This window comes from Nomascus leucogenys, chromosome 23 (genome assembly GCF_006542625.1).
Source record: "Nomascus leucogenys isolate Asia chromosome 23, Asia_NLE_v1, whole genome shotgun sequence".
Taxonomy (NCBI): domain Eukaryota; kingdom Metazoa; phylum Chordata; class Mammalia; order Primates; family Hylobatidae; genus Nomascus; species Nomascus leucogenys.
The window spans coordinates 6,317,558-6,345,405 of NC_044403.1; the positions used below are offsets into that span (position 1 = coordinate 6,317,558).

General features: G+C 38.7%; 1 protein-coding gene across 1 annotated transcript in view; it reads right to left on the reverse strand.

The window, feature by feature from the left end:
- Window positions 1-27,848, reverse strand: part of MRPS35 (mitochondrial ribosomal protein S35) — a 46,473-nt gene that overhangs the window by 1,181 nt on the left and 17,444 nt on the right. The window contains exons 6-7 of the mRNA XM_003265642.4: window positions 19,539-19,648; window positions 17,474-17,543 (exon numbers count right to left, since the gene is read on the reverse strand). Coding sequence (XP_003265690.2) covers window positions 17,474-17,543; window positions 19,539-19,648 — 180 coding nt within the window. The remainder of the gene's footprint in view (window positions 1-17,473; window positions 17,544-19,538; window positions 19,649-27,848) is intronic.

The window sequence follows — 27,848 nt, forward strand, 5'->3', positions numbered from 1 at the left end:
TTTTTTTTTTCTTTCCTTTTTAAGGGAAGAGAAGTTTGCAAAATGTGGAGAGGCCCTGGCCAACACCTTGTCTGTGCACTTTGGCCCCTTAACCCCGCACTGTTAGCCACCTGCACCTGCGCTTGAGGGCTGCACACTCTGTCACGTGAACACTGGTCTGTCAAGCTCTGTTACCACTCGCTACTCTATCCACATAATTACAATCTGTCTGCCTTGCAATCTGTACTTACAAAGATATGCTGTTTTCCAGCAGATATAGAAAATAACTTTTTGCAGCTATTCTCTAAACCCTAATACATCAACATTTCACTTTTTTTTTTTTTTGAGACGGGTCTCATTCTGTCACCCAGGCTGGAGTGCAGTGGCGGAATCACAGCTCACAGCAGGCTCAACCTTGCAGTCTCAGGTGATTCTCCCACCTCAGGCTCCTTAGTAGCTGGGACTACAGGCGCCCACCACCATGCCCAGCTAATTTTTGTATTTTTTTGTAGAGATGGCGTTTTGCCATGTTGCCCAGGCTGGTCTCAAACTCCTGGGCTCAAGTGATTATTCTGCCACGGCCTCTCAAAGTCCTGGGATTACACAGGTGAGCCACTGCGCCTGGCCCAACATTTTGCATTTCTGAGTTATAATCTTCAACTTCTTTAGTACCAAGGAGATCATTATTAAAAATAATGAGAGCTGAGAGGAGACTGTATGTATTTCTGTGATATGCTTGTGGGATGATGAGGAAGACTAATTATTATAATAAAATTAAGAATCTGATGTACATAATACATGGTTTTTAGTCATAATGACTTCATATATCCTGGAATTTTCTTTTTTCCCCCCCAAGACAGAGTCTCGCTCTCTTGCCCAGGCTGGAGTACAGTGGGGCGATCTCGGCTCACTGCAACCTCCACCTCCCGGGTTCAAGAGATTCTCCTGCCTCAGCCTCCTGAGTAGCTGGAATTACAGGTGCCCACCACCACGCCCAGCTAATTTTTGTATTTTTAGTAGAGATGGAGTTTCACCATGTTGTCCAAACTCCTGACTTCAAATGATCCACCTGCCTTGGCTTCCCAAAGTGTAGGGATTACAGGCGTAAGCCACCGTGCCCAGCCTATCCTGGAATTTTATTTTGTTATTATCTTTCTGTTCCCATAATGTGAACAATGTTTTGGTACTACTTGTTTTTTCTTACAAAAATTATTACCATGCTATTCTAGGGAACACTGGTAGGCTTTACACTAATGTAGCATAATTCAGATTTACGATTTAAATGGAGATGTAACAGTCTGTGAAAAATCAAGCGACACAGCTAATAAGTAATATGCCCTGGTTCAAAGAAGTGCTGAATACTAGTCACATTTTTTTCCAAATTAACACATAATAATATTCTGAGCTACAGGCTGCTATGGAATCATCTACTATTCTGAATAACAACTTTTAAAGGTGGCAAAATATTAAAAGATGAGTATATTTGTGAGGCTGTCAGAAATACTATTCTACCTCTAGAAAATCCCCTTCAAAGAGATCCCAGCTTGAGTAGACAGCTCCAAGGCTCTGCAGAGCTGAGTAGGCGCCAAGAAGCAGGTAAGGTTTCCACCCGTGCCACCCTCCCACCCCTATCCCCACTACAAGTGCATATGAAAAGAAAGCATTGGAGATGTGTTCCTCCAAGGGTAAAGAGGAGCCCCACAGATCACAAACAGGCCACTGGGGACATCACCAAGTCAGCAAACCCTGCTCAGATCACCAAGGCGAAGAGACTTAGGAGAAGAAATTCTCCTTTGAATCCTTCAAACTGGGTACCATTTCTTCAAGGGAAATCAGTAAGATGCAAGATGTCTTCCGTGGCCCCCAAATTCCTGAGCCAAGTAGGGTATATTTGCACTTAAAATTCCTGCATGTTTGCCCCACCTCCCTGTAATAAATTTATGGCTGTGGACAGCATCTCATCGTATGTTCTAGAAATATCCAGTTGAGAACCAACTCTGTGTCCTTTTTAAAAAAAAATCTGGTCGGGAGGTTTTAGGCTTGGCAGGGAAGGCATAATGTGAAACAACTTCTTTTTATTTTATTATTATTATTTTTTAGGCTAGTCAAGTAGTGAGAACGGGGTAAGAGCAGAACAAGGAATTCAATCTGTAACTGACTGTGAACAATCAACTGAGATAACTCACTACCTTTAGACCAGCCTGCAACAACTTGTTATGCCTCTCCCCCACAACTCTGCTGCAAATAATTTCTAACAAACTCTGAATTTGCGCATTAAAAAAAATTGGCAAAATTATCCTACCCCACCTAATTTTTACTGTAATAATTGAGAAAGGAATAAATGTCCTAAATTAATTACATTATTGGTTCTATCTACTCTTAGAAATGTTTTAAAGGTTTCAAGACAATGTCATAGTTTTTTCACAATTCCAACTTGCAGGGTAAAATATACTTAATCTAAAAAACCGACAAATACATTTTATAAAGCGTTAAGTAAAACAGTCACTCCATCTCATTCCTGACTCAACTGCCTGACTGCTAGAAGACAGGCAATTAAGAGACTTAACTATTTAGTATTTTTAAGTTTCACACATTTTATCTGAATTTTCTTAACAGCTTCAAAATAGATGCTTACGCAGAGGAATTAATCAAAGTAAATCCACTAATAATTCCCACATTTCATGTCTCTTCCCCTTACATTTGGTGTATATAATTATACACTAGTTTGCCAAGATGTATTACAGGTGTGCCAAGATATTGATTCCCTCAGCCCTTGTAGCCAGGTGAGCCTCGAATACTGGCAGCAGAATGAAGCACCCTCCTCCTTCATTCATCTCAGGTGTGATCAAAGCTGACCTACCGCCAACCTCAACTCCTGTGCTCAAAGGACCCTCCTGCCTCAGACTCCTGATTAGCTGGACTATGACTAAGGTGCATGCTACCATGCCTAGCTAATTTTAAATTTTTTTTTGTAGAGACAGGGTCTTGCTATGTTGCCTACGGCTGGTCTTAAACTCCTGGCCTAGAGCAATCCTCCTGCCCCAGCCCCTCAAGGTGCTGGGATTAAAGGGTGTAAGCCACCGCACCTGACCAGTAAATAATTTTCTAAGTGTGTAATCACATTGAAAAGGTACATGGAGGTAGGCCAAGGTGGATATCCAGGCCTGCATGACTCAGCGAGTTTGGCGTGCAGGCGCACACCCCCACTTGTTATATAACCTGTTTGTGTAAGTTCATCCTTGGCTCTGAGCCACTGTTGTCTGTAAAAGGTATAACTGCCCTGCTACCGTTGTACAGGCGCTCTTGGGGCTCAGCTTCGCTCAACATGGCTCTTGTGCAGGCACTGGTGCCCAGAGAAAGAGAGACAGCCAAAGCTGTCCGTCTGGACAGGAGGGAGCCAGGACACAACTCGGCTTGCGCATGCCCAGATAAAGGGTTAAGCTGCTGACCCTGAAGGCAGGGGAGAGCCTTCTGTGAAGCTGCAGGCATGGGGGTCGCGGGAGCCACACAGCCGGAGCAAACCGCCAAGATAAAGGTGGACAGTGTAAGAAAAGCTGTTCATAAGAGAGCTAGTGTAAGAAAGCTGTTAATTTGAGCTGCTGCTGAATAAAACTATCTTTCACCTGCCTACAGCCCCCCAAGTGTTCTTTCTGCTCATCCACCCACGCCCCTCGGACTTCAGCATGGGCTGGACCAGGACCCCGGGAACTGACAAAAAGGATAGGAAACCCTGCACTATGGAATAATGTACATTTATAGAAGAAAATCACTATGGTTTAAAGTCACTAGCAAGGAAAACAAACTACATTCTGTAAAAGGCCTGGCTTCCTATCCTGTACTGAAAACAATGCAGTGTTCAGCCTCAGTTGCAAACTAAACAAAATTCACATTTTCTTTTCTTTCTTTTTTTTGGCGGGGGGTGGATGGAGTCTCACTCTGTCACCCAGTCTGGAGTACAGTGGCACGATCTCGTCTCACTGCAACCTCCGCCTCCTGGGTTCAAGCAATTCTCCTGCCTCAGCCTCCCGAGTAGCTGGGATTACAGGCGCCCACTACCATGCCCAGCCAATTTTTGTATTTTTAGTAGAGACGGGATTTCACCATGTTGGCCAGGCTGGTCTTGAACTCCTGACCTCGGGTGATCTGCCAGTCTCAGCCTCTCAAAGTGCTGGGATTACAGGCATGAGCCACTGCGCCTGGCCTTCTTTTTTCTTTTTTGAGACAGGGTCTCCCTCTGTCGCTTAGGCTGGAGTGCAGTGGCACTATCTTGGCTTACTGCAGCCTCAACTTCCTAAGCTCATGCGATCTCCTTGCCTCAGCCTCTGGAGTAGCTGGGACTACCAGAGAGTACCACCACGCCCTGCTAATGTTTGCATTTTTTTGTAGAGATGGGGTTTTGCCATGTTGCCCAGGCTGTTCTCAAACTCCTGGGCTCAAGTGATCCACCTGCCTTGGCCTCCTAAAATGTTAGGATTACAGGTATGAGCCACTGTGCCCAGCCAAATTCACATTTTCTACATGGTCTAACTTTAGGATCCAAACTGCACAGCTGAATAAGAATTCCAAGATAATGACAGTAACAATCCCAACAAATTGAATACTTAATTATATATCAGGTATCTCAAATGCTTATGTATACTACTACATATAATTCTTGTTAAGATTTACTGGGATAGATTTTAAGAATTACATAGATAAGAAAACTGGGTATTATGGAAGTTAAACAGAGGTCCACAATCTATTGGGAGATTTCAGATTTCAGAAATTTTTGTATTTTAGAAAGTGAATTATGGTGCATATATCATATATTTGTTAACACCTCTAGAGAGGGGTCTATAGCAGCATCACCTAATCCAACACATAATTTTTAATGCAACATACATGAATATTCACACTAAATGGAATGAACAAAAAATATAAATAGCCTCTCATCTATTCAGGTCACATGTTTGTCACCAAATAAGTTATGGAAAGACTAACAATTTCTAAAGCTTTTTGGGTTTCTAAATTACAGATGCAGGGTTGAGGCAGCTAAGTTTTGCTCAAGGTCATCCAGGAAGTTAGTATAAGATGGTATTTACCGTGAGCTTTGGTATTTCCCAGACCTCAGTTTAAATCCTAACTTTCATCATTTATTACTGTAATAGGTGAGTTCCTTGAACTTGTATCTGTGTAAGAACTGACTTCACAGGGCTGTTCTAAAGATTAAAAGAGGTAAGGAATATCCATGTACTTAGAGGACCTGGCTCATAGTAAACATTACATAAATGTTGTTGTTAATAATACAACTTCAAAGAGGAGTGGGTTTCAAACCCACATTTCCCTACCTCTAAAACCTATGTACCTATGCCAAGGATTTGGGGAGAAGTATTGGGAGTAAGGGGTTCCACAAACCTGCAGAATGGCTTCAACGTGTACATGACATGTACTCCACCACCACTACAAAGCAGTAAACTAAAACTTCGAAACTAAATATAAATACACAACTGTCCAAATGTTTCACTATATTATTCCCACTCACAAAATCATATAGTGATATTTACAAAATTAGATAAAATACACAGAAACAAGAGGTCTTTATTTCTTGGTCACTGACTCCATACTATTTGCAAATAAGCAGTATCTTTCCAAGATGTTTAATTAAAAATAACAATTTTGAAATGTTTATGTATGTGTGACTTAAAATGGCTTTTTTTTGGTAACAGTTTCCTTAACACTTTTAACTTCCGGGTCTTTTAGCAAAAGTTCAGTGTCATATTAAAAATAGGACGTTAATACTAATGGAATAATAATCCAGAATTGAATGCTGATACAGTATCAGCAGGCTGCAATTTTAAATACACCTTCATAGAAAAGATGGAAATTACTAAAAAGTAGAAGAAAAAAAAATCATCCATAATTCTGTTACCCAAAGATGGCCCATTAACACTGGTAACACTTGGTGTATATCTTAATTCAGTTTTTTAAAACCCTGCTATGATTACATTTTATTTACAATTTTGTGCCCTGACTTATAGTTCACTATCAATTCCTTTTGAAAGAGGTGGCGTCTCACTATGTTGCCCATGCTGGCCTCGAACTCCTGGCCTCAAGTGATTCTCCCACCTCACTTCTCAAGTAGATGGAATTAGAGATGGGTACCACCGTGCCTGGCTGCTACTATCGAAATGTTAGCTTCTAAAACCACACCCAGCATTGAAGTCATTAGCTGTTTCAGTTTCTTTTTTTGTAGTCAGAAGGCTGAGGTGGGAGGATTGCTTGAGCCCGGGAGACTGAGGTTGCTGTGAGCCAAGATCACACCACTGCACTCCAGCCTGGGTGACAGGGCCAGACCTTGTCACACACAAAAAGTTTATTTTATTGAAGTGTAGTTGGAATATATTAATTTTAAAGCACAAACAACAGCATACTCAAATTACTGGGGGCAATTAAAAATACCATTTTAAGCTCAAATTGATCATCACTTAGGCAAAGAATTCAATTAATTTGTTGACTCCTATTTTAATGCTTTGACCATGAAATATTTACAATTTCACCATTTAATTTATAAATATGTATCACACATACACACATGCACACCCCTTTTCTTTTCCTTCCTGCCTGCAGTGAGAATGTGCCCTGATCCCAACCCCTGAAGAAGCAATTTTCCATTCCATGTGATCCTGTTCTCTTTTCCAGTTGGCTTGATTATTCATTTACTCATTCATTCAATAAATATTTATTGCACAACTACTCTGCCAGGCATAGTGTTCTCTGGGAACATTCAGTCTAATGAGAGACTTGAAGTTGACTGTGAGCCAGTCCGATGAATATTGTGATCCCCGTAGAGGAGAAGCATCCACAAAGGCCTTGAAGCCGGAAAGGGCTTAACACAATCGAGGAAATGAATGAAGGCCAATGAGAAGGAAGTGGCATGGGCTGAGGCTGAAAAGCTGTTGGAACACTCACTACATGCCAGGCACTATTCTAAGTGCCTTACACGTATTAACTCATTTAATTCTCACAACAAATCTAGGAGTCAGTACTATTATCATCTGTTTTACAGATCAGGAAGCTGAAGCCCAGAGCAACTGAGTAATTTGCCCAAAACCACACTGCTTGTTTGTGTTAGAACAACATGTTCTAAGGAACCTCGAGGCATGATAAAAGGAGTAACAAAAAATACAATAACATAACTTGAACCTCACATCTTTTTTTTTTCCTTGTATGAATTTAATACAAAGAAAAACATAATAGCTAATTCATGCAAGGGTCAATGTATTCTGCTATAACAGAAAGCAAAGAAATATCTGCTCCACTGAACACACAAGCCTGTCACCTCCTACCTTCTTATTTACAACTCTCTTTGCCTAGGACATGAATCACAGTAATATTCCACTTCTCATGATTACAAGTAAGGCCTTGTGCTGTATGAGAGAAAACAGTTTGACCATTTTTTAAAATCCCAAGCAATTTGAAAATCATAAAAAATACGAAGAGGCAAATATTCATAAAAAGTGAAAAAAGAATTATTGTCAATTCCCAGCTACCAAAGCTAAATTTTTAACTATGTCAAGGAATTCAATTCAATTAAGTTTTAAAAAACATTTACTGAATGCAAATTTGCCAGACACTGTACTAGATGCTGAAAATATAAAGATGAATGAATATACACTCCTTGTCCTCAGTGATCTCACAGTCTAATGGGGTGAGCAGACACATATACAGGAAATTACCAGAAAAGTAATAAAAGGAATGTTAACTAGAGGAGGGAAAAGGGATGCGCAGGAAACAGAGAGGTTACAATTGAGGTGTATTAAAAGATTCATATGAATTTGCAAGGCTGGTCAATTTGAAAAAAGAATTATAAGCAAAGAGAATAACATATGCAAAGTTATGAAAGAACATATTATGTTCATTATGGCTAAGGTATAGGCTATATAATGTATATTTCCTGAGTGCTGGTAATGAGGTGGCAAATTGCTGTGAATGGCATGCTAAGGAGTTCAGACTCTATCCTAAGTAACGGGAAACCACTGAAGGATTTTGTAAAGGAATATGGTACAAGACACTTGTTTTTTTAAACAGTTACTCTAACAGTAATATAGAAGGTGGATGAGACAGGGAAATCAATTAGAAGCCTATTGTAGTTTTCAGGTAAATGATGATGAAAACTTATACTAGACTGTAGCAGTAGGGATAAAAAGGGGGAAACGGCTTTAACCGGTATTTAAAAGCGAAAACCGAAAGACTTGGTAACTTATTTGGTATCAGGAGAGAGGGAGGAAAACTGTAACTCTCAAATTTATTACTTCAGCCACTGGGTGAGGAAGAAGAACGTGAGCTTTTCTTAAAGGTCTTTTAAGTATATAATAAAACGAAGTCCTGCCTGAAGGCAAAGAGGTATGAGCTTGTCACCTTCTGTGTAGCACCATCCCATTCAGGGATCTAGAACACTGCCTATTGTCTATCACATCAAGTCTAAATTCCTATTTATGTACAACAGAAGAATCCCTCCATTTTCTTGCCTGCCCCTTTCATTCTAATTACCACCCCTTACCCTCAAGCTCTGATATTAGATAAATAGGTTGAGTATCCCTTATCCCAAATGCTTAGGATCAGAAGTGTTTCAGATTTCGATTTTTTAAAGGATTTTAGAATATCTCCATTATACTGACTGGTTGAACATTCCAAATCTGAAATGTGAAATGCTCTTTTGAGCATCATGTCGGTGCTCAAAAGTTACAGATTTTGGAGTATTTCAGATACCAGATTTTCAAATTAGGGATACTCAAACTTACATGTACAAAAACTGTCTTAAAAAAGACAAGCCAACCTAATCAGTTTCCTTATTTACAACATTCAAAGACTGGAGAAATTATTCACAATCAGAGCTCAGCACCAGAATCACCTGTGGAGCTTTTAAAACTATCAAAACCTGGGTCGCACAGCTAGGGATTCTGATTCTGCAGGGCCTAAGCATCTGTAGTTTTAAAAGCTTCCAAATACATCATGCTGCTATAAAGACACATGCACACGTATGTTTATTGTGGCACTATTCACAATAGCAAAGACTTGGAACCAAGCCAAATGTCCAACAATGATAGACTGGATTAAGAAAATGTGGCATATATACACCATGGAATACTATGCAGCCATAAAAAATGATGAGTTCATGTCCTTCGTAGGGACATGGATGAAGCTGGAAACCATCATTCTCAGCAAACTATTGCAAGGACAAAAAACCAAACACTGCATGTTCTCACTCATAGGTGGGAATTGAACAATGAGAACACATGGACACAGGAAGGGGAACATCACACACTGGGGCCTGTTGTGGGGAGGGAGAGGGGGGAGGGATAGCATTAGGAGATATACCTAATGTTAAATGACGAGTTAATGGGTGCAGCAAACCAACATGGCACATGTATAAATATGTAACTAACCTGCACGTTGTGCACATGTACCCTAAAACTTAAAGTATAATTAAAAAATAAAAAAAAAAAGCTTCCCAGGTGGCACTGATACAACCCCCAGCTGAAAACAGGTTATGGAGATAGATGAATTTTCAATTAGTCAGTTGTTCATTTTGAAAGGAGAGTAAACTAGCAGTTAAAGTCAGATTTGATTTCATCTCTTATTTCATAACATTTTGAAAGTCAAAGTTGAATAAAACTAAATAATATGATACCATGGAAAGAATATGATACACAGAAGCTGCAGTTCAGGTCTGAGTTCCTCCACTAAAAAGCTCCGTAACCTTGGGCAAAGTACCTGACCTTTCCTCTAAATCTTAATTTCTCAGTGTATAAAATGAAAAGGCTTTAATAAGATAAGCTATTTGATTCCTGACCTTCAAAGTTAGCCCTAATTTAAAATGGATGGCTGCATTAAATGCTTTGTGTTAAAAAAAAAAAAAAAAAGAAAAAAGACAAAGTATTTTGAAGCACTTTTAAAAGATGGAACATGCTGGGTGTGATGGCACGCCTGTAGTCCTACTTGGGCGGCTGAGGCGGGACGATCACTTGAGCCTGGGAGGCAGAGTCTGCAGTGAGCCGAGATCATGCCACTGCACTCCAGTCTGGGCGACAGAGTGAGACCCCGCCTCACTGTGTGTTGTGGGGGAGAGATGGAACAACTACTTTACCCCCTTTTTGGTCTCCTTTTTATGTCAATGCAAGGTGATCATTGAAGCAGCACAAAGCTAAGAAAAAGAAAGAAAGTCAGAGACACAGACCCAGTTAACTCTCAGAGCAACATCACAGGTTCACTTTTTAGAACAAAGGCCAGATGTATTTGTCTGAAATCAAGTAAAACTGTGGCATGTAGTTACACTTTACCACTACTGGCCAACCAATAATGCTCGGACTCATGGGAGTTCAATGCATGTGTGTAGTTAGTTGTTTAACGAACACTGTAACATTAGTAAGTATATGCATAAAGTGTTAAATAAAAACATATGCTTCATGTTAAAGAGATGCATCTTGCCAGGAAGAGCCAGTTTTTTTTAGAATATAGATTCTATTAATATTGTCAACTGTAAATTTGCATCATGAACTGAACTCACAAAGCAAGTATTTGTGGAGAACTTACAAAGTAATGTAGAATTTGAATACTTTTTTAAATACTTCCTAATTTTTTTTTTAGGTATTTTTAGTAGAGATGAGGTTTTGCTGTGTTGGCCAGGCTGGTCTCGAACTCCAGGCCTCAAGTGATCCGCCTGCCTCGGCCTCCCAAACTGCTGGGATTACAGGTGTGAGCCACCGCGCCCAGCCTCAATAGCTGCTATGAAACATTTAGTATTCTTACCTAGCACTGACCTAGACAGTTTGAAGTACAAACTACAATAGATCAGATCCCTGCTAATGAGGCCCTAAAATTAGAAAAACAAAACATACATGGAACAATCCATGACTAAGACAACTAACTGCAGTCAGGTGTTCTAGTGACCAGCATAGAAAATAAAATAAGACATAATAACTTGCTATCTATACAAAGCAGAAGTCAGACAAAGAGTAACAGCCTCAAAGCAGGTCGAAGTCTTGAAAGATATATAAGAAATGAAGAAGTAGAGAAGAATTAAAAATGAAATGGTAAATTATACAACCCGTGCTACAGACCAAATGTTTGTGTCCCCCCACCAAATTCAGATATTGGAATCCCAACCCTTAATATGATAGAGACAGGAGGGAATTTCCTTCCTCTCCCTCTGTTCTCCACCAAGTGAGGACACAGTAAGACGACAGCCATCTGCAAACCAGAAGGAGGGCCCTTACCCTAATCCAACCATGCTGGCACCCTGATCCAACTCCCCAGCCTCTAGAACTGTGAGAAATAAATTTCTGTCGTTTAAGCCACTCAATCTATGGTAATTTGTTATGATAGCTCAAACTAAGACAACCTTAACACTTTTGTGATATTTATTATTATACCTCCTAGCTCCCACTAGAGTATTCTTCAGCTGGAGACACTAGTTTCCCCACGATTTATTAACTTTCATATCCAGCAACCCAAGCAAATAGACAATTAATAAACATTTGCCATTTTATTTACTTATTTTGAGATGGAGTTTCACTCTTGTTGCCCAAGAGTGCAGTGGCGCCATCTCGGCTCACTGCAACCTCCGTCTCCCAGATTCAAGCCATTCTCCTGCCTCAGCCTCCCAAGTAGCTGGTATTACAGGTGCCCGCCACCACACCTGGCTAATTTGTATATTTTTAGTAGAGACGGGGTTTCACCGTGTTGGCAAGGCTGGTCTCAAACTCCTGACCTCAGGTGATCCACCCACCTCGGCCTCCCAAAGTGCTAGGATTACAGGCGTGAGCCACTGCGCCCAGCCAACATTTGCCATTTTTAATGAAAGTGCACTTGACATTTGACACGGGATGGTTTACTCTTTCATGAACAGTGAAACAGTGAGAGTGGGGCTGGATGTGGTGGCTCACACTTGTAATTCCAGCACTTTGGGAGGCAGAGGCAGGAGGATCACCTGAGCCCAGGAGTTCGAGAACAGTGTGATGAACAGAGCAAGACTTCACCTCCAAAAAATAAAAAAATTAGCTCCGCATGGTGACACTTGCCTGTGGTCCCAGCTACTTGGGAGGCTGAGGTGGGAGGATCGTCTGAGCCTGGGAGGTAGAGGCTGCATGCAGTGAGCTATGACTGCGCTACTGCACTCCAGCCTGGGTGATAAAGCAAAACTGAGTCTCCAAAGAGAAAATAAACTTCTAAAATTGTCTAGGAAAACACACACACAAGCCCCCAAAATAAAATAAAACAAAAATAGTGAGAAGCACTTTTTCAAATAACTAGTAAAATACTGTATCAGCTCAATGTTGCCCTCTGGTTACAAATCTACAGTTTGCAAATAAGCACTACGACAAGCTTCACAGCCTGTCTCTGACTTACTGCCAGCCTCACCTCCTTTCTTGGCCCTGTTAGTTCTATACCCTGGCTACACCAAACTTCTGCCTGCTCTTTAAACCCACAAGGCCTAGAAAGTTCTTCACTCACTCTGTACTGCATACTCCTATACACCTTCTAAAACCCATCATCATTCCTGTGACCTTTTCAGGGGGAGTTAACCCTTGTCTGTGGCTCTCACAGCACTGTGTTCCTACTTCCATTAAGCTCAACAGACTATATTATAACCAACAGTTTCCCTCCAGAAATCAAGGTACCTAAGGCAGGGGGTCATTCATTTTGATAGTGGCACCTAGCAACATATCTTGTACACAAGAACTAAATAGTTGTTGAATGCAAAAGAGAACAAACAACATAGCAAACATTGCTCAAGCATTCTCCAGCGGAAATGCAGGTGTGTAGGCATACACAATCAAAATGAACTCATAAATCTGACAGATTAAACGGTGATTATGGCTCTGCAAAAGTATTCATTTTTATCAGAAATATCTGTAATAATGTCCCCTTTAAAATGAACTCTTAGTAAGTATAAAATTCTCCAACTTAGAAATTTTTAATTTTCATTTTTAGAGGTGGGGGTCTTGCTATTTGCCCAAGCTGGACTCGAATTCCTGGGCTCAACAGATCCTCCTGCCCCAGCCTCCAGAGAAACTGGGACTATAGGAGTGCAACACTGCTTGGCTAAATTAGAAATTTTTGTTACATGACTTTTCAGAATCATTTTATTACAAAGCTAGATATAGTTCTGACAATAAGACTATCATGAAATCCATATAAGGCAGCTGAAATTTTAAAATGTAAAAAAGCAACCATTAGTAATTCAGTATCAAAATCATCCATGAATCTCTGAAATTTGATTTCAGATCTCTAACTTTTCTAAAGCAACTGTTTTTTTCTCTTCCCCAGTATTTGTGTTTATCTTTTGTGCAAGTCACTTTGCAAATTGATTCAATCATTTCTTAACCTAATCATTTACGGAAGGTTTCAATTTTTAAAAAATCACTAAAAAGTTAAAATTAAGGAAGTTGTATTATCGTCAATTATGTCAAATTGTGAGTAGGAGACACACCATAAAGAGTATAGATCTGACTTTACTTGTACAAACTCCGCCAAATTAAATATAAGCTATATATATTAATAGAAATTGGGAAACCATGAATTTAAAATTCTAAGAAAAAAATCTTTACTCATTTTATTATTATTAATATCAACATTATTTATAGATGCTTATGGAGAGCCCACTGTTTGCCAGACACTTTACGCAAATTCTCCCTGATCCATCCAAAAATCCTTAGGAAAAAACTGAACCTCAGAGGTTAAATAGTCAGAGGCTGACTATTACGCAGGTACTAAGTAATGGCCCTGGAATTCAAATCCATGTCTGTCCGGCTCCAAAGGTTAAAAATTCATTCCAATGCTAACAATACGTAATACTAAAATAGGAAACCAAATAGCTACAACTTTCCTTGCTTCTTATTTTTTTATTATTATTATTATTATTTTTTTGAGACAGAGTCTCACTCTGTCGCCCAGACTGGAATGCAGTGGTGCGATCTTGGCTCACTGCAACCTCCGACTCCCGGGTTCAAGTGATTCTAGTGCCTCAGTCTCCCGAGTAGCTCGGACTACAGGCGCCCACCACCACGCCCAGCTAATTTTTTGTATTTTTAGTAGAGACGGGGTTTCATCATGTTGCCCAGGGTGGTATCGAACTCCTGAGCTCGGGCAATCCGCCTGCCTCAGCCTCCCAAAGTGCTCCCAGCCTCCTTGCTTCTTTAAACTGCTGAAGGATAAATGAATGGTCCAGTGAATATGTGTCTCTTATCACCTTCCCAGCACTGAAATAATTATTCTTTGAGGCATTACTAAGCCTTTATGCCTGAAGCTTATGCTTTGCGATGTCTGTGCTTACTGCAATCTACTTTGACACTTCTATAGCTACACTGTTTTGAATAGTATACGACAGTAATATCCTTCTACCGGAGTCCAGGTGATCACTTCTCCAGAGGGATTTCAGTACTACAAGCTACATAAAAGTAGCAGCTACTTTCCCCTCAGTGCTACTTAGAGGTAACCTCTAGGGGAAGGTTAAAAAGCCAAGGGAAGGCAGGGCGCAGTGGCTCATGCCTATAATCCCAGCACTTTGGGAGGCCAAGGTGAATGGAATACCTGAGCCCAGGAGTTCAAGATCAACCTGGGCAACACAGTGAAATCCTGTCTCTACAAAAAAAAAAGCAAAAATTAGCTGGGCATGGTGGCATGCGCCTGTAGTCCCAGCTATTCAGGAGGCTGAGGTGGGAGGGTCACTTGAACCCAGGAGGCCAAGGCTGCAGTGAGCCATGATCGTACCACTGCACTCCAGCCTGGACAACAAAACAAGACCCTGACTCAAAGAAGAAAAAAAAAAGCCAAAGGAAGCATATATTTGGGTACAAAATGCTCAGAAGCTAGCCTATAAAAAATCAAGCAATGGATTAAAAAGAGGCTATTTGATTAAATAACAGATGATAACATCAATTTCAAGTATGAATTCCATGTTGGTGAGGGAAAATGAATTTCAATTCAATAAAAATTCTTTTCTAGCAGCTCCGCAAAATTTCACGGCTCATCTGTATTCAAAATCTTCTTCACTGATGGTACTTGTTTAGAAAGGACCAAGAAACAATAGTAATACAGAATTCTTCAAGTATACTTGTTTGGACAATTGTATGTGGCTACTTATCCTGGCATCAAAGTAATCAGCACTAAAGATCAAAGGCTTCTGTGTGAATCCAGAATGCAACCCTGTTTGGATTCTAAGTCACAGAACCACAGAAAGAATCCTATAAATCAATTTCCGCTGAATTTATGCCTATCATTTCCTTCTGGGCAAATTCATTCTAATAGATACTGGCAAAATAAGAGAGTCAAAACGGGTTGTATTTATTGTTAGTTATTAAATCTTAAAGCAGCAACAGCCATAAAGCTGTAGCTAATTCAGCCATGTTGCTGGTTCAAAAGGAAACTTAATTATCTTAAGCCAGCAGCATTTCTAAAATCAATTGTGTAGGAAAGAGAGATTAACTGCTATTCTGATGTTGCTCTTAAAGCCAGAACTAGAAAATCCAGATAAATTATAATAATGGAAATAATTGCAAAGAAGAGAAGAGCTTACCAGCTACTTTTTGTCTCTTACTAATCTCACAACCAAGTTTTTTTCTTTCACTTTCCATTCATCCTCTTGTGTTAAAACTCTTTTATCATAATATGAAGGAAAAGCTGTGAGCAGTTTAGAGAACAGCTGCATGTATTCACAGAATCACAGTAACTCGGGCTGAAAGGAGGTTCCAAAGGCCATGGAATTTAACTACCTATTCAAGGAGTATATATATTTTTTGCCTATCTTCACTAAGTGGCCAATGGATGGAATGTTTTCTACCTATTGAAGTAGCTCATTGCATCTTATGATGGCTCTCTTAGAAAGTTCCCCTTTGGGAGGGCTGGACATGGTGGCTCACAACTGTAATCCCAGCACTTTGGGAGGCCAAGGCGGATGGATCACCTGAGGTTAGGAGTTCGAGACCAGCCTGGCCAACATGGCAAAACCTTGTCTCTACTAAATATACAAAAGTTAGCCAGGCGGTAATGGTGCATGCCTGTAATCCTGGCTACTCGGGAGGCTGAGACAGAAGAATCACTTGAGCCTGGGAGGCAGAGGTTGTGGTGAGCCAAGATCGCACCACTGCACTCCAGCCTGGGCGACAGAGCGAGACATTTTCAAAAAAAAAATAAAAATAAAAATAAAGTTCTCAGCAAACCGAAGTCTGTCTCTATCTTACTATTATTTCTACCTTGTTGTATCTCTAAGAGTCATTAAAAACAAATGTAAGCCCTCTTCCATATGAAAACTTTTATTTTTTCAATTTTTCTTTACTTCTTTTTCCTTTTTTCACTGTTTCTGTAGACACTGACATATGAAGTCCTTTCTAAAGAACATGACCCTCTTCTCCAGCTATCTTTATTCCTTTGAATGTTTCTAGTATGAAATGCTATTGAGTCCCCTGTGTTGGGGAAGGCACAAAAAATTTAAATGCATACCTAAAATTATTTAAATTTTTAAAAATTACTGTTTCAAACTTTGAGTTACCTAAACGTATTGGCTACCAACTTCAAATCAGATGAGCTGTTGCTGAAGCATAGTGAAATCTTCCTTATACATGTACATACTTATATGAAAACTCCATAAATTCAGACTTGAGTGTTTTTAATATTATTTAAATACAGGTTTAGCATTACTAATCTGAAAATCCCAAATCTGAAATGCTTGAAAATCCAAAACTTTTTGAACACTTATATGACACACAAATGGAAAATTTACACCTGATCTCATGTGATGGAGCATGGTCAAAATTTTCATGCACACAATTACTGAAAATATTGTGTAAAATTACCTTTAGGCTATGTGTATAAAGTGTATGTGAAACATAAATGAATTTCCTGTTCAGACCTGGGTCCCATCCCCAAGATAGCTATATATTAATATGCAAATATTCCAAAACCTGAAAAAATCTAAAGTCTGAAACACTTCTGGTCCCAAGCATTTTGGATAAAGAATACTCAAGCTATAATTAATTGCCCTTAGTTGTACCTAATGTATAACAGTCAAATCCTCACACAAAATGTTATGTGTTAACTAAAAATTTCAATAAACATTTAAAATACCTTTCTATAAAGTTTTGCTCTGCAGTTTATTTAAAGAGGATGAATTATAAATTCTCAAATTATACAGATAATTATTATTCTCTTCATAGCTGACAACTTTCACCCAAAGTCAAAAAAAAAAAAAAAAAAAAAAAACAAAGTCGGAAACTCTGAAGTTTCAAGGCATTTTAGGAATATGATTTTAGCAAGGTTCTGAGATGAACTGAATAATCCTATTTCAAGACCTTTACTTTTAAAGTCAATAGAAGCTACCTATGACATTTCATACATACTTAGATTATTTAGCAGTTCACAAAATACTCAATTGAGTACTTGCCACACAGAGTATTTTGAAAGGTTAACATCATCTAAATTACAATGACAAAATCATTAAATATTCACACACACTTACCCAAGACTCATGGTATAACACTGTTAGTAGATACATTGCATAATCATAATTCTGCCTCCTTAAAGGGCACCTATTAAAGAGAAAGCGGGAGAAGTCAAAATTCTAAAAACTCAGTATACAGAATAATTTGCAAAATATGCAATATACTAAATACAGAAGATAATGTTTTCAGGTATTCCTTTTCTGCTTTAGCAAAACTGTTTTTGGAATAAAAATAGTCTTTGTAGTTCATTACTTGAGGAAGCTAAATACCGGTGTTATTTTAACTTAATTTCGAGTATCTCTGTTTTCATTAGTAATGGAGTTATCTGTATATCACAATAGCTTTACGCTACTTTTACTATGATTGTGTCCAATATAAGTTCCCTTCACCCCCTCAGTGCCAAGAATCTGCCAGATAGCATGAACATATCTGATGAGTTCATCTAAAAAGTAGACATAGGGCTAGGCATGGTAGCTCATGCCTGTAATCCCAGAGGGCAAGGCGGGAGGGTTGCTTGAGGCTAGAAGTTTGAGACCAGCCTGGTCAACACAGCAAAACCCTGTTTCTACAAAAATTAAAAAATTAGCCAGGCATGGTGGTGCACACCTGTAGTCCTAGCTACCTGGGAAACTGAGGCAGGAGACTGCATAAGCCCAGGAATTCAAGGCTTCAGTGAACTATGACTGTGCCACTGACCTCCAGCCTAGGTGACAGAGTGAGACTCAATCTCTAAAAAAATTTAAAAATAAAAATAAGAAGTAGACACAGAAAGATGATAGATATTAATCTTCGTTTTCCTAGAGCTGATTCTTTTAAAAATGAGTTACACTGATTCTTTTAAAAATGAGTTACACTATTCAATGCTGTGATGTTGCTGCTGTATTTAAAATGGAACTAATAACTTAAAATTAGGTAAAACTTCTACATACATGAGATGACACATTGAGCTTTAAGGATAATAAAATAATATACAAAAAGATACAATTACTTCCAATTTCTTTAACTATCAAATAAAACCATCATACGACAAATAACTTCAACTATACTGCTTATTCTGTAAAGTTATTTAAGTCCTCTACTCTAGTTACCATAAAACATACCCATACACTAACACTTGTAAAACTAGCTAAAAAAAGAAAAAAAGCAACATTACTGGATACTCACAGAACTTCAAACAATAACATTTTAAAGGCATTTTTTAAAGTTGCATGAACTAGAAAAGCCAACATTATCTAAAGATAGTAAAAGGACTATTCCTAATGTATTTCAAATCTACTTTCTCCCATATGGTAATAATCACAAACCATGGTCCCAAGCTTTTTCTGCCTCCACACTGTTGCAATCTCTGCATGTGTGTCAGGCTCCTTCTTCCCACCACTGCAAATTATAAGACCTAGTCGATATTGACACCTCCAAATGCTTTCAAACAGGGATGGGCAGGAAGACAGGAGATCGGCCCACTTACTTATCTCTAAAAGTGGGTCTTTTATATTTTGACATAATTTGGAAATAGCTAAAGTATAATTCTAAAAATAAAATAGCCATTTAGTGAAAACATACCAATAACCTTTCTTTACTTCAAATAAAAATGACCCAATTTATAAATTCATATATGATAAATTTAATATTGCCTTTATAAACATCTGTCCTGGCTCTGAGATTTTGATTATTTACAAATGTGCCTTGATCAATTTCCACATAGATCCATAGATCATTTAACAATTTTACTTTTGAACTACAAGATTTTTATATGCTTTGAATGTGTAAAAGCCTGCTTAAGCATTAATCACTAGCAAATCACACTTTTTTCTTCTAATCTCTCTCTTGAGTTTTATATACATGGAAATATTAAAATCAAGGTTAAAAATGACATTAAATTAGCTAAGCATGCCTCTGCATAAAGATAACAGCAATAGTAGGCTAGTGTGAGGATATTAAAAATATGAATTAGAGAACTCTGCTTAATAAGAAAAGGCTACCCCCTCCCCCATCTTCAATAGTTTCTTTAAAAAGGACTGCCAAGGAATTGCAGGACAATGGGGAAATACATGTGACCAGTCGGCTGAACTTTTTTCCCATTACCTATCTGTTTTGATGGTAAGCACATCTGTGGTCTTGCAGTATCGCTCTCCTACAAGTTTAATTAATTTCTTCTTTGCGTGGTCATCTAAATTCAAACTGGAAAGCTTTACCTTAAAAATAAGAAAAGTTATTTGAAAAAATAATTTCATATAATTTTTTCGTGAAAAAAAGGTAGCAATGTTATTCCTATTAACATTAAATCCACTAAAAAGAAAGCTTTCCAAACTCCTTTCTATACAGAGCAAGCAGTTGGGACATATTATAAACCCTGATCTTACTCATGGAAACAGAAAAAGGGAAGGCAACATACTGTTTGAGGTTCTTTGAAAGTTCTGGGCATTAACGCCTTCCCTGAAAGAACTAATGACATATCTGGTAAATAAATGAAATTATTGGCCAGGTGTGGTGGCTCACGCTTGTAATCCCAGCACTTTGGGAGGCCGAGGCGGGCGGATCACGAGGTCAGGAGATCGAGACCACGGTGAAACCCCGCCTCTACTAAAAATACAAAAAATTAGCCGGGCGTGGTGGCGGGCACCTGTAGTCCCAGCTACTCGGAGAGGCTGAGGCAGGAGAATGGCGTGAACCCGGGAGGCGGAGCTTGCAGTGAGCCGAGATTGCGCCACTGCACTCCAGCCTGGGTGACACAGCGAGACTCCGTCTCAAAAAAAAAAAAAAAAAGAAATTATGGTGCTTATGAGTAGCACTAATAGAATTAAACTCAATTGGCGTTAGTAAAGTTGGAATATAGAAATAAATAGATAAAACAAGGGCTTTAAGAAATTTCTATCATGCAATTATGAGACTTGTATCATTACAACAAGTTCTACCATGCAATTATGAGACTTGTACCATTGCAACAAGCTTTTTTTAAAAGCTACAGATATCTCATGGAAGCTGGAATACAGCATCAGGGAAGGATCCAAAACACTTGAAAAATTCATTTAGCTCAACGTTTCTCAAAACGTTAACACTAGTCCCACAGGCTAAGAAGAATTTCTTTAAAAGGCTCTTTCTGTTGAAAATGTTTAGGAAATGCTGAGGTAAATTGGGTTTTTTAAGGTAGCATTTTTTAGAACAGATAATATGCTAATAAGCCTCTTGAAATTTCAAAATGCAGGGTTAATATGCAATGATTCTCAAATTTATTTGACCTCAGATTCCACTTTTCAAGGGATGATGGTTCATAACACTAGTCTTCCTTAGATGTATTTTGGGAAGTGCTAGAACAAATGAACACACTTTTTAATTTGCAGAGAATGAGGGCATGGGCTAAAGGTATTATCTAGAGATGAATATGTTTGATACAAGAAGATAGGCCATGCACGGTGGCTCATGCCTGTAATGCCAGTACTTTGGGAGGCCGAGGCGGGCAGATCACCTGAGGTCGGGAGTTCGAGACCAGCCTGACCAACATGGAGTTACCCATCTCTACTAAAAATACAAAATTACCCAGATGTGGTGGCGCATGCCTGTAATCCCAGCTACTCAGGAAACTGAGGCAAGAGAATCACTTGAACCCAGGAGGCAGAGGTTGTGGTGAGCCAAAATCGCGCCATTGCACTCCAGCCTGGGCAACAAGAGCAAAACTCTGCCTCAAAATAAAAAAAAGAAGATAGGTTAGGTTACACACCAGAATACAGTTAAATAAGGTAAAGTATAGGTTACTCTTCTATGGAGAGCATTAAGAATAAAAAAGAGGCCGGGCACGGTGGATCCCAAGTGGGATTACACTTGTAATCCCAGCACTTTGGGAGGCCGAGGCGGGTGGATCACGAGGTCAGGAGATCAAGACCACGGTGAAACCCCGTCTCTACTAAAAATACAAAAAAAAAAAAAAATTAGCCGGGCGTGGTGGCGGGCGCCTGTAGTCCCAGCTACTCGGAGAGGCTGAGGCAGGAGAATGGTGTGAACCCGGGAGGCGGAGCTTGCAGTGAGCCGAGATCGCGCCACTGCACTCCAGCCTGGGTGAAAGAGCAAGACTCCGTCTCAAAAAAAAAAAAAGAATAAAAAAGAGCTGTAACTGTATCAAGAAGAAAAAAGCTAAATAGGATTTTGAAATCTATTTGGTTTTCTGTAGCTTCAATAACTTTGTACGCTTCCCTCAAGACATCATAGTATAGTAGCCTATTTATTTTCCCATCTTTTTCCCACTGATTTGAAACCCTTGAGGGCAAGAATGATGCTATCTCGTTCTTGGCAATGGCTTAACACTTAAAATGCATGCAACAAATATTTGCTGAACGAATACATAAATTTTTTAAAGGGAGGATATATTGTTTTTTAAAGCACTGTGTATTTTTGTATTTGAAGTAGAGAAAACATAAATATGAATGCACTTTTAAAAACAACTCAAGTAATATGAATACTGACAATTAACTCTCAATTAGACAATGTGAATCACCACAGTTTTCTGGAAAGAGAATGTATCAACTACCAGGTTACTGACTTGATAAATAAAATAAGCTATTTTATACTCTGATTAAAACCAATACGAAAAATTTTTTACAAAAAATAAAATATACCTTTATTACGATTATGAATACACAAATATATGCACATATGCATGTATAAAGAGGGAATAAGGAGAGAAAAATGAATAGTTTTTACATTAGGATAGTGAGAATGTTGTGATTTTGCCTTTTTTAAACCTCCCTTCCATGAAATCATAATAACGTTTAACAATAAACTTAAAAGTTTCAAAAGCTTAAAGTACTCTAGCTTTTTATATAAGAAGTGGTCCAAAAAAAGGCAGCAAAGCTGATCATTACGGTAACAACGTAATGTAAGATCACATTCACATTAATTTAAAACTCACATTAACATTTTAATGTTCAATAACTATACGGAGTTTATGCCAAAAATCATAACTATTTCAGGAACAGTTGTGTGGTGCACTCACGCCACCTGGTAGCACTCAAAGGCACTGCAACATTGTGGTCTTTAATCTGGGCTAATACTTTCACCTGGGCTGAGTGGCATTCACTGTCTTTTATCAAAATTCAAAGTACTTAGATATTTTGCCCTCAGTTGCGACATTTCAAAGAATCAATATAATACTGTTAACATTATCCCCAAAATAACACTGATATTTCAAATCACAGGAGGTGTTGGTTATATATATATATCCAAATGCCTACATTTTAACACGAAAAGAGCTACATAAATTCGGAAATGTCTAAACTTGTGAAATATTTTCTCTATATGCAAGTATGATGTGGTTAGTTAAAGAATGCTGGTATTACATAAAAGACAAGAATTGGTTTGATTTGTAGATTTGCCATTTAATATGTTACCTTAAACAAATCATGTTACCTCCCTGAGACTCAGTTTCCTCAGGAACACTTAATTCCAGAATTTTTGTCAGAAATAAATGAGATTAATAGAATAAAGCACTTTTGAAGTAAAGTTATATATAAGTTGTTTTTAATCCTAAACTTTTATGACTATCAAAATTTTTTTTTCTGTGAATTAAAAAATTTGAGTATGTCCAATAGTAGTTTCTAACAGTTGACTACCTTCACAATATTGCTTTAATCATGCTGGACTGCATGTACTTTAGTCCACCTGTTTGACCTACGTTTACCCTTGAACTACATGGCACATCCAGGACACCACCACTGAGCCTCAACAGCCAGCAGGTGGAGTGCAGAGTCTAGCAGGGCAGACATGAAGTCAGCAGAAGGGGTAGAAGGGAGCAATGAAGGCATCACAGGCTAGCACAAGGCACAGAGAGGACAAGAGGAAAAGCATGATATAAGAAATGAAATCTGGTGCCATCCTTCAAATAAAGCAATGAGATTATTTTTGTGTGAAATAAAATAAGCAAACTTAGAACCAGTAGGGACATCGGATGTCAATTCTAGGACTGAAGACGGAGGCCCACAAAACTTGAGGTGAATAACGTAAATTAGGATCTAGGTTTTCTGACTCTCAGTTCAGAGATTTTTCAACACACAACAGAGCTCAACAACTGTTGGTTGTGGTTGTTACCATTATTATGAAAAATAGGTAACATTTAATATGTTCTTAAAAATATGAACCTGTGGAATGGTAAAAGCATGGCTGAACTTCCAATTCTTTTTTTTCTTTTACTGGGATTTTTGAAATTTTATACAGTAAACATATACTGTCTTTGTGATTTAAAAACAGCTTCAATCTAAGAACTTAGTATATTGTTGTGATATTTAAACTGCTCTACAAAATAAAAAAGAGTGGAAAGCTTCATAATTCACTTTATAAAGATGGTACAGGCCAGGTGCGGTGGCTCACACCTGTAATCCCAGCACTTTGGGAGGCCAAGGAGGGCAGAACGCTTGAGGTCAGGTGTTCGAGACCAGCCTGGCCAACATGGTGAAACCCCGTCTCTACTAAAAATACAAAAATTAGCTGGGTGTGGTGGAGCATTCCTATAATCCCAGCTACTTGGGAGGCTGAAGCAGGAGAATCACTTGAACCATGGAGGCAGAGGTTGCAGTAAGCCAAGATCGTGCCACTGGACTCCAGCCTGGGCAACAGAGTGAGACCCTGTCTCAAAAAATAAAGTTATATTAAATTAAGAAAAAAATTGGTGGCCGGGCACCAGTGGCTCACGCTTGTAATCCCAGCACTTTGGGAGGCCGAGGTGGGCAGATCACAAGGTCAGGAGATCGAGACCACGGTGAAACCCCGCCTCTACGAAAAATACAAAAAATTAGCCGGGCGTGGTGGCGGGCGCCTGTAGTCCCAGCTACTCGGAGAGTCTGAGGCAGGAGAATGGCGTGAATCCGGGAGGCGGAGCTTGCAGTGAGCCGAGATTGCGCCACTGCACTCCAGCCTGGGCGACAGAGCGAGACTCTGTCTCAAAAAAAAAAAAAAAAAAGAAAAAAATCGGTACAACTCTGATACTGAAACCTAGCAAAGAAAGAAAACTACAAATCAATCAACAATATCACTGAGGAAAACGGAAAAATCTAGAAATTAAAGATGGTTTATTTGCTAGTATGTAATGCAAAAATGGTTGCATAGATTTTCAACACATTTCTTCAGTGTACTTTGAATGTTCTGGCTTAAAATACATGCTACACAGAGTATAAAAATTAATATTTTGAGGGTCCCAGGAGGCACCTCAAAGAGATAGTAGTCACCCTCCAGACAAATCAAAAGCACATCAGTCAGGGCTCCTTGGAGAAATGCTGATTCTAGGAATGGGACAGGGAAAGAGCCCAGAGCATTTTGTAGTGCCAGAAAATAAGAAATTGCTTAAAAACAAATGATGGGGGCATGGCAAAGGAACAGAAGAGCCAGTGGAAAGAGTTCCCAATGGTTAAACTCAGAACAATTTGAGCAAAAAAATAATGTTTTATTGGATTATCACACATAGCGTAAAATAAATATCCATGAGTCCATACTGATATAAATAAATGATTAAATAAATAGGGGAGAACGAACAAATTTGCCATATAAAAGGACTGTATATAATTTATGTGACACTTCTTTCTCAAAGAAGTGGAGCAAACCTCCTGATCCTTAAGTGTGGGCTCTGCATAGTAACTTTCTTCTAAAGAGAACAGTATGGGAAAGAGGGGAGGAAGTATAATTTTATGGTGAAGAAAATGAACAAGTACTACCTCAGCCAGGTGATGAAGATTAGCATCATCACTGACAAATCATGGCCAGCACAGTGGCTCACTGCCTGTAACCCCAGCACTTTAGGAGGCTGAGGTGAGAGTATCACTTGAGACCAGGAGTTCGAGACCAGCCCTGGCAACATGGCAAAACCCACTGGCAACATGGCAAAAACTCATCTCTACAAAAAAATACAAAAGCTAGCTAGCCGTGGTGGCTTGTGCTTGTAGTCCCAGCTACTGGGAAGACAAAGGTGGGAGGATCACCAGAGCCTGGGAAGGTCGAGGCTGCAGTGAGCCGTGCTTGTGCCACTGCACTCCAGCCTAAGTGACAGAATGAGACCCTGTCGCAAAAAAAAACAAACAAATCATCTTAATAGCCTATACTCTTGATATGATGTGACAAGAACGGCACTTTTTTTCTGGGGTTTTTCTCCCCAAACACACAAGTTGAAAGACATTCTACCAAATATACAACTAGTACTTCTCGAAACTGTTAAGGTCATCAAAAACAAGTCAAGTCTGAGAAACATCACACCCAAGAGAAACCTGAGAAGTTATGACGACTCAACGTAATATAGTAAACTGGATGGGATTCTGGAATAGAAAAAGGGTATTAGAAAAAAACTAAGAAAATCTGAACAAAGTAGGGACTTTAATAACATTAAATTCAATATTGATTCAGTATCAATATTAATTCACTAGTTGTGACAAACGTACCATAGTATATTTTAAGATGTTTACAACAGGGGAACCTGGGTCTGAAATACATAGGAATTCTCTATTATTCTTGGAACCTTTCTGTAAATTAAAAACTATTCTAAAATAAAAAGTTTAATTAACAAAAGTATATCAGGTAACTGCTCCATGACCGCTGTGTGAAAAAGATATGCCATGTGTACCAAGATTTCTTTGACAAAGGAAACAAACAGTGGCTTCAAATACTAAATTAGAAGTTCCTAGGGCAGACACTTGGAAGTGCAATGGCACGTGGCGTGGTCCAGGTGAGTAACAGCAGGGATCTCATGTTTCTCCAAAGCAATATGGCATCCGGACAAATGATCCTAAGTAAAATTCTAGCACAGCAAATCAGCAGTAGAATAAAAGAATGATACACTATGAACTGACCAGGGTTCAGAAATGCATCAGTATATTGAAAACCTATTGATGTAATTGATGACTTCAATAATTCAAAGCAGGTAATTTCATAAATGCTAGTAATCTAAGAATAGGATACACCATTAACATAATAAACACTATTATCTCATTGAAATCCTACCTCATACTTGAGGTTAAACACTAGAGGCACAGACAATTAAAGTATGGAACAGCGTAAGGGACTACAGAAATATGATTTCAGAGATTTTATCTAATGCAAAAGACAAAAAGAAAAAACAAGCTACGGATACTTGAAAAGTGGAATTAAAACTACCATTATTTATCGATTATTTCTTGAGCAATTTCTGAAAGAATCAGCTGAGAAGTCCTAGCATCCAGATTATGGTCTGTAAACACCATTGTCCACTGGCAGGTATTAGGGCTCCTTGAAAAATGGCTGATTCCAGGTCCGGGATAAGAAATTTATAAAAATGAGCCTGAACCATCTTGTGTCAAAATACAAGGAAACTTTCAAATGCTAAAGGATTGTAACAAAAGGACACAGGAACCAACTTAAAAGAGTTCCCACTGGCCAAAGTTAAGACAGATATACTTCAAGGATCAAAAAGAATAATGATTTTACTTGATATCCACCCACAGATTACTTGTTCAAGGGAAAAGCAAAACAAAAATCTTCGCAAAGGAATGATTAGGTTGTCAGCTTCTTAGCCAAGTGCTCAATTTCAGCATACCGAGAATGACGCCACCAGACTTTACGTGCCCCTGATGCAACATAAAATACATAGCAATACCTATAAAGTATTCTTGCCAAACATATTTAACTGGAATCTTATCAGTTCTTTAAATATAACATTCAGGTTATGTGAAATACAGGAGATAAAGAAATAAGGTAAATGACATCCAGATGCAATGGGGCAAATTCAGAAGGTAGGAAATGTTACAGGATAAAATACCTGTCTCTTTAACAAGCCAAATTCATCAGGAGGAAGGGAGGGAGGTGGGGTTATTTGCCATTCCAGATGACATAAGATACATCATTACCAAATACAATGGTCTTTGACGGGATTTGGTTTCAATAAAAGAGCTTAAAAAATACCATTCTGTAAGGCAATAGGGGAAATTTGAGTGTGGAGTAGATATTTTAGATGATATTTGGGAATTACTGACAATTTTGTTACATGTGTTAATAGTGTTGGGATTAAATATGAAACATCTCCTTAATTCTTAGAGATAACACACTGAAGTATTTTAGTGTGAAACATTAGGTGTCAGAAATGTTAAGGTACTTAGATGTGTATATGTGTGTATGAAGCAAATTTGTCAAAATATTAATTACTAAACCAAGATGCCATGTGTATGGGTGTTTATTATATTAGCCTCTTTCTACTTGTCCATATATTTGAAAATTTTCATAATAAAAAATTAAAAAAAGAGATTTTGGTAAAGTAGCCAAGTGAAAAGTTAAAAGATAACTACATGACTTTTGACAAGGGTGCCAAGACCATTCAATGGGGAAAGAATAGTCTTTTCAAAAATGGTACTGGATCAACATGCAAAAGGAATGCAAAAGAATGAAGCTGGACCC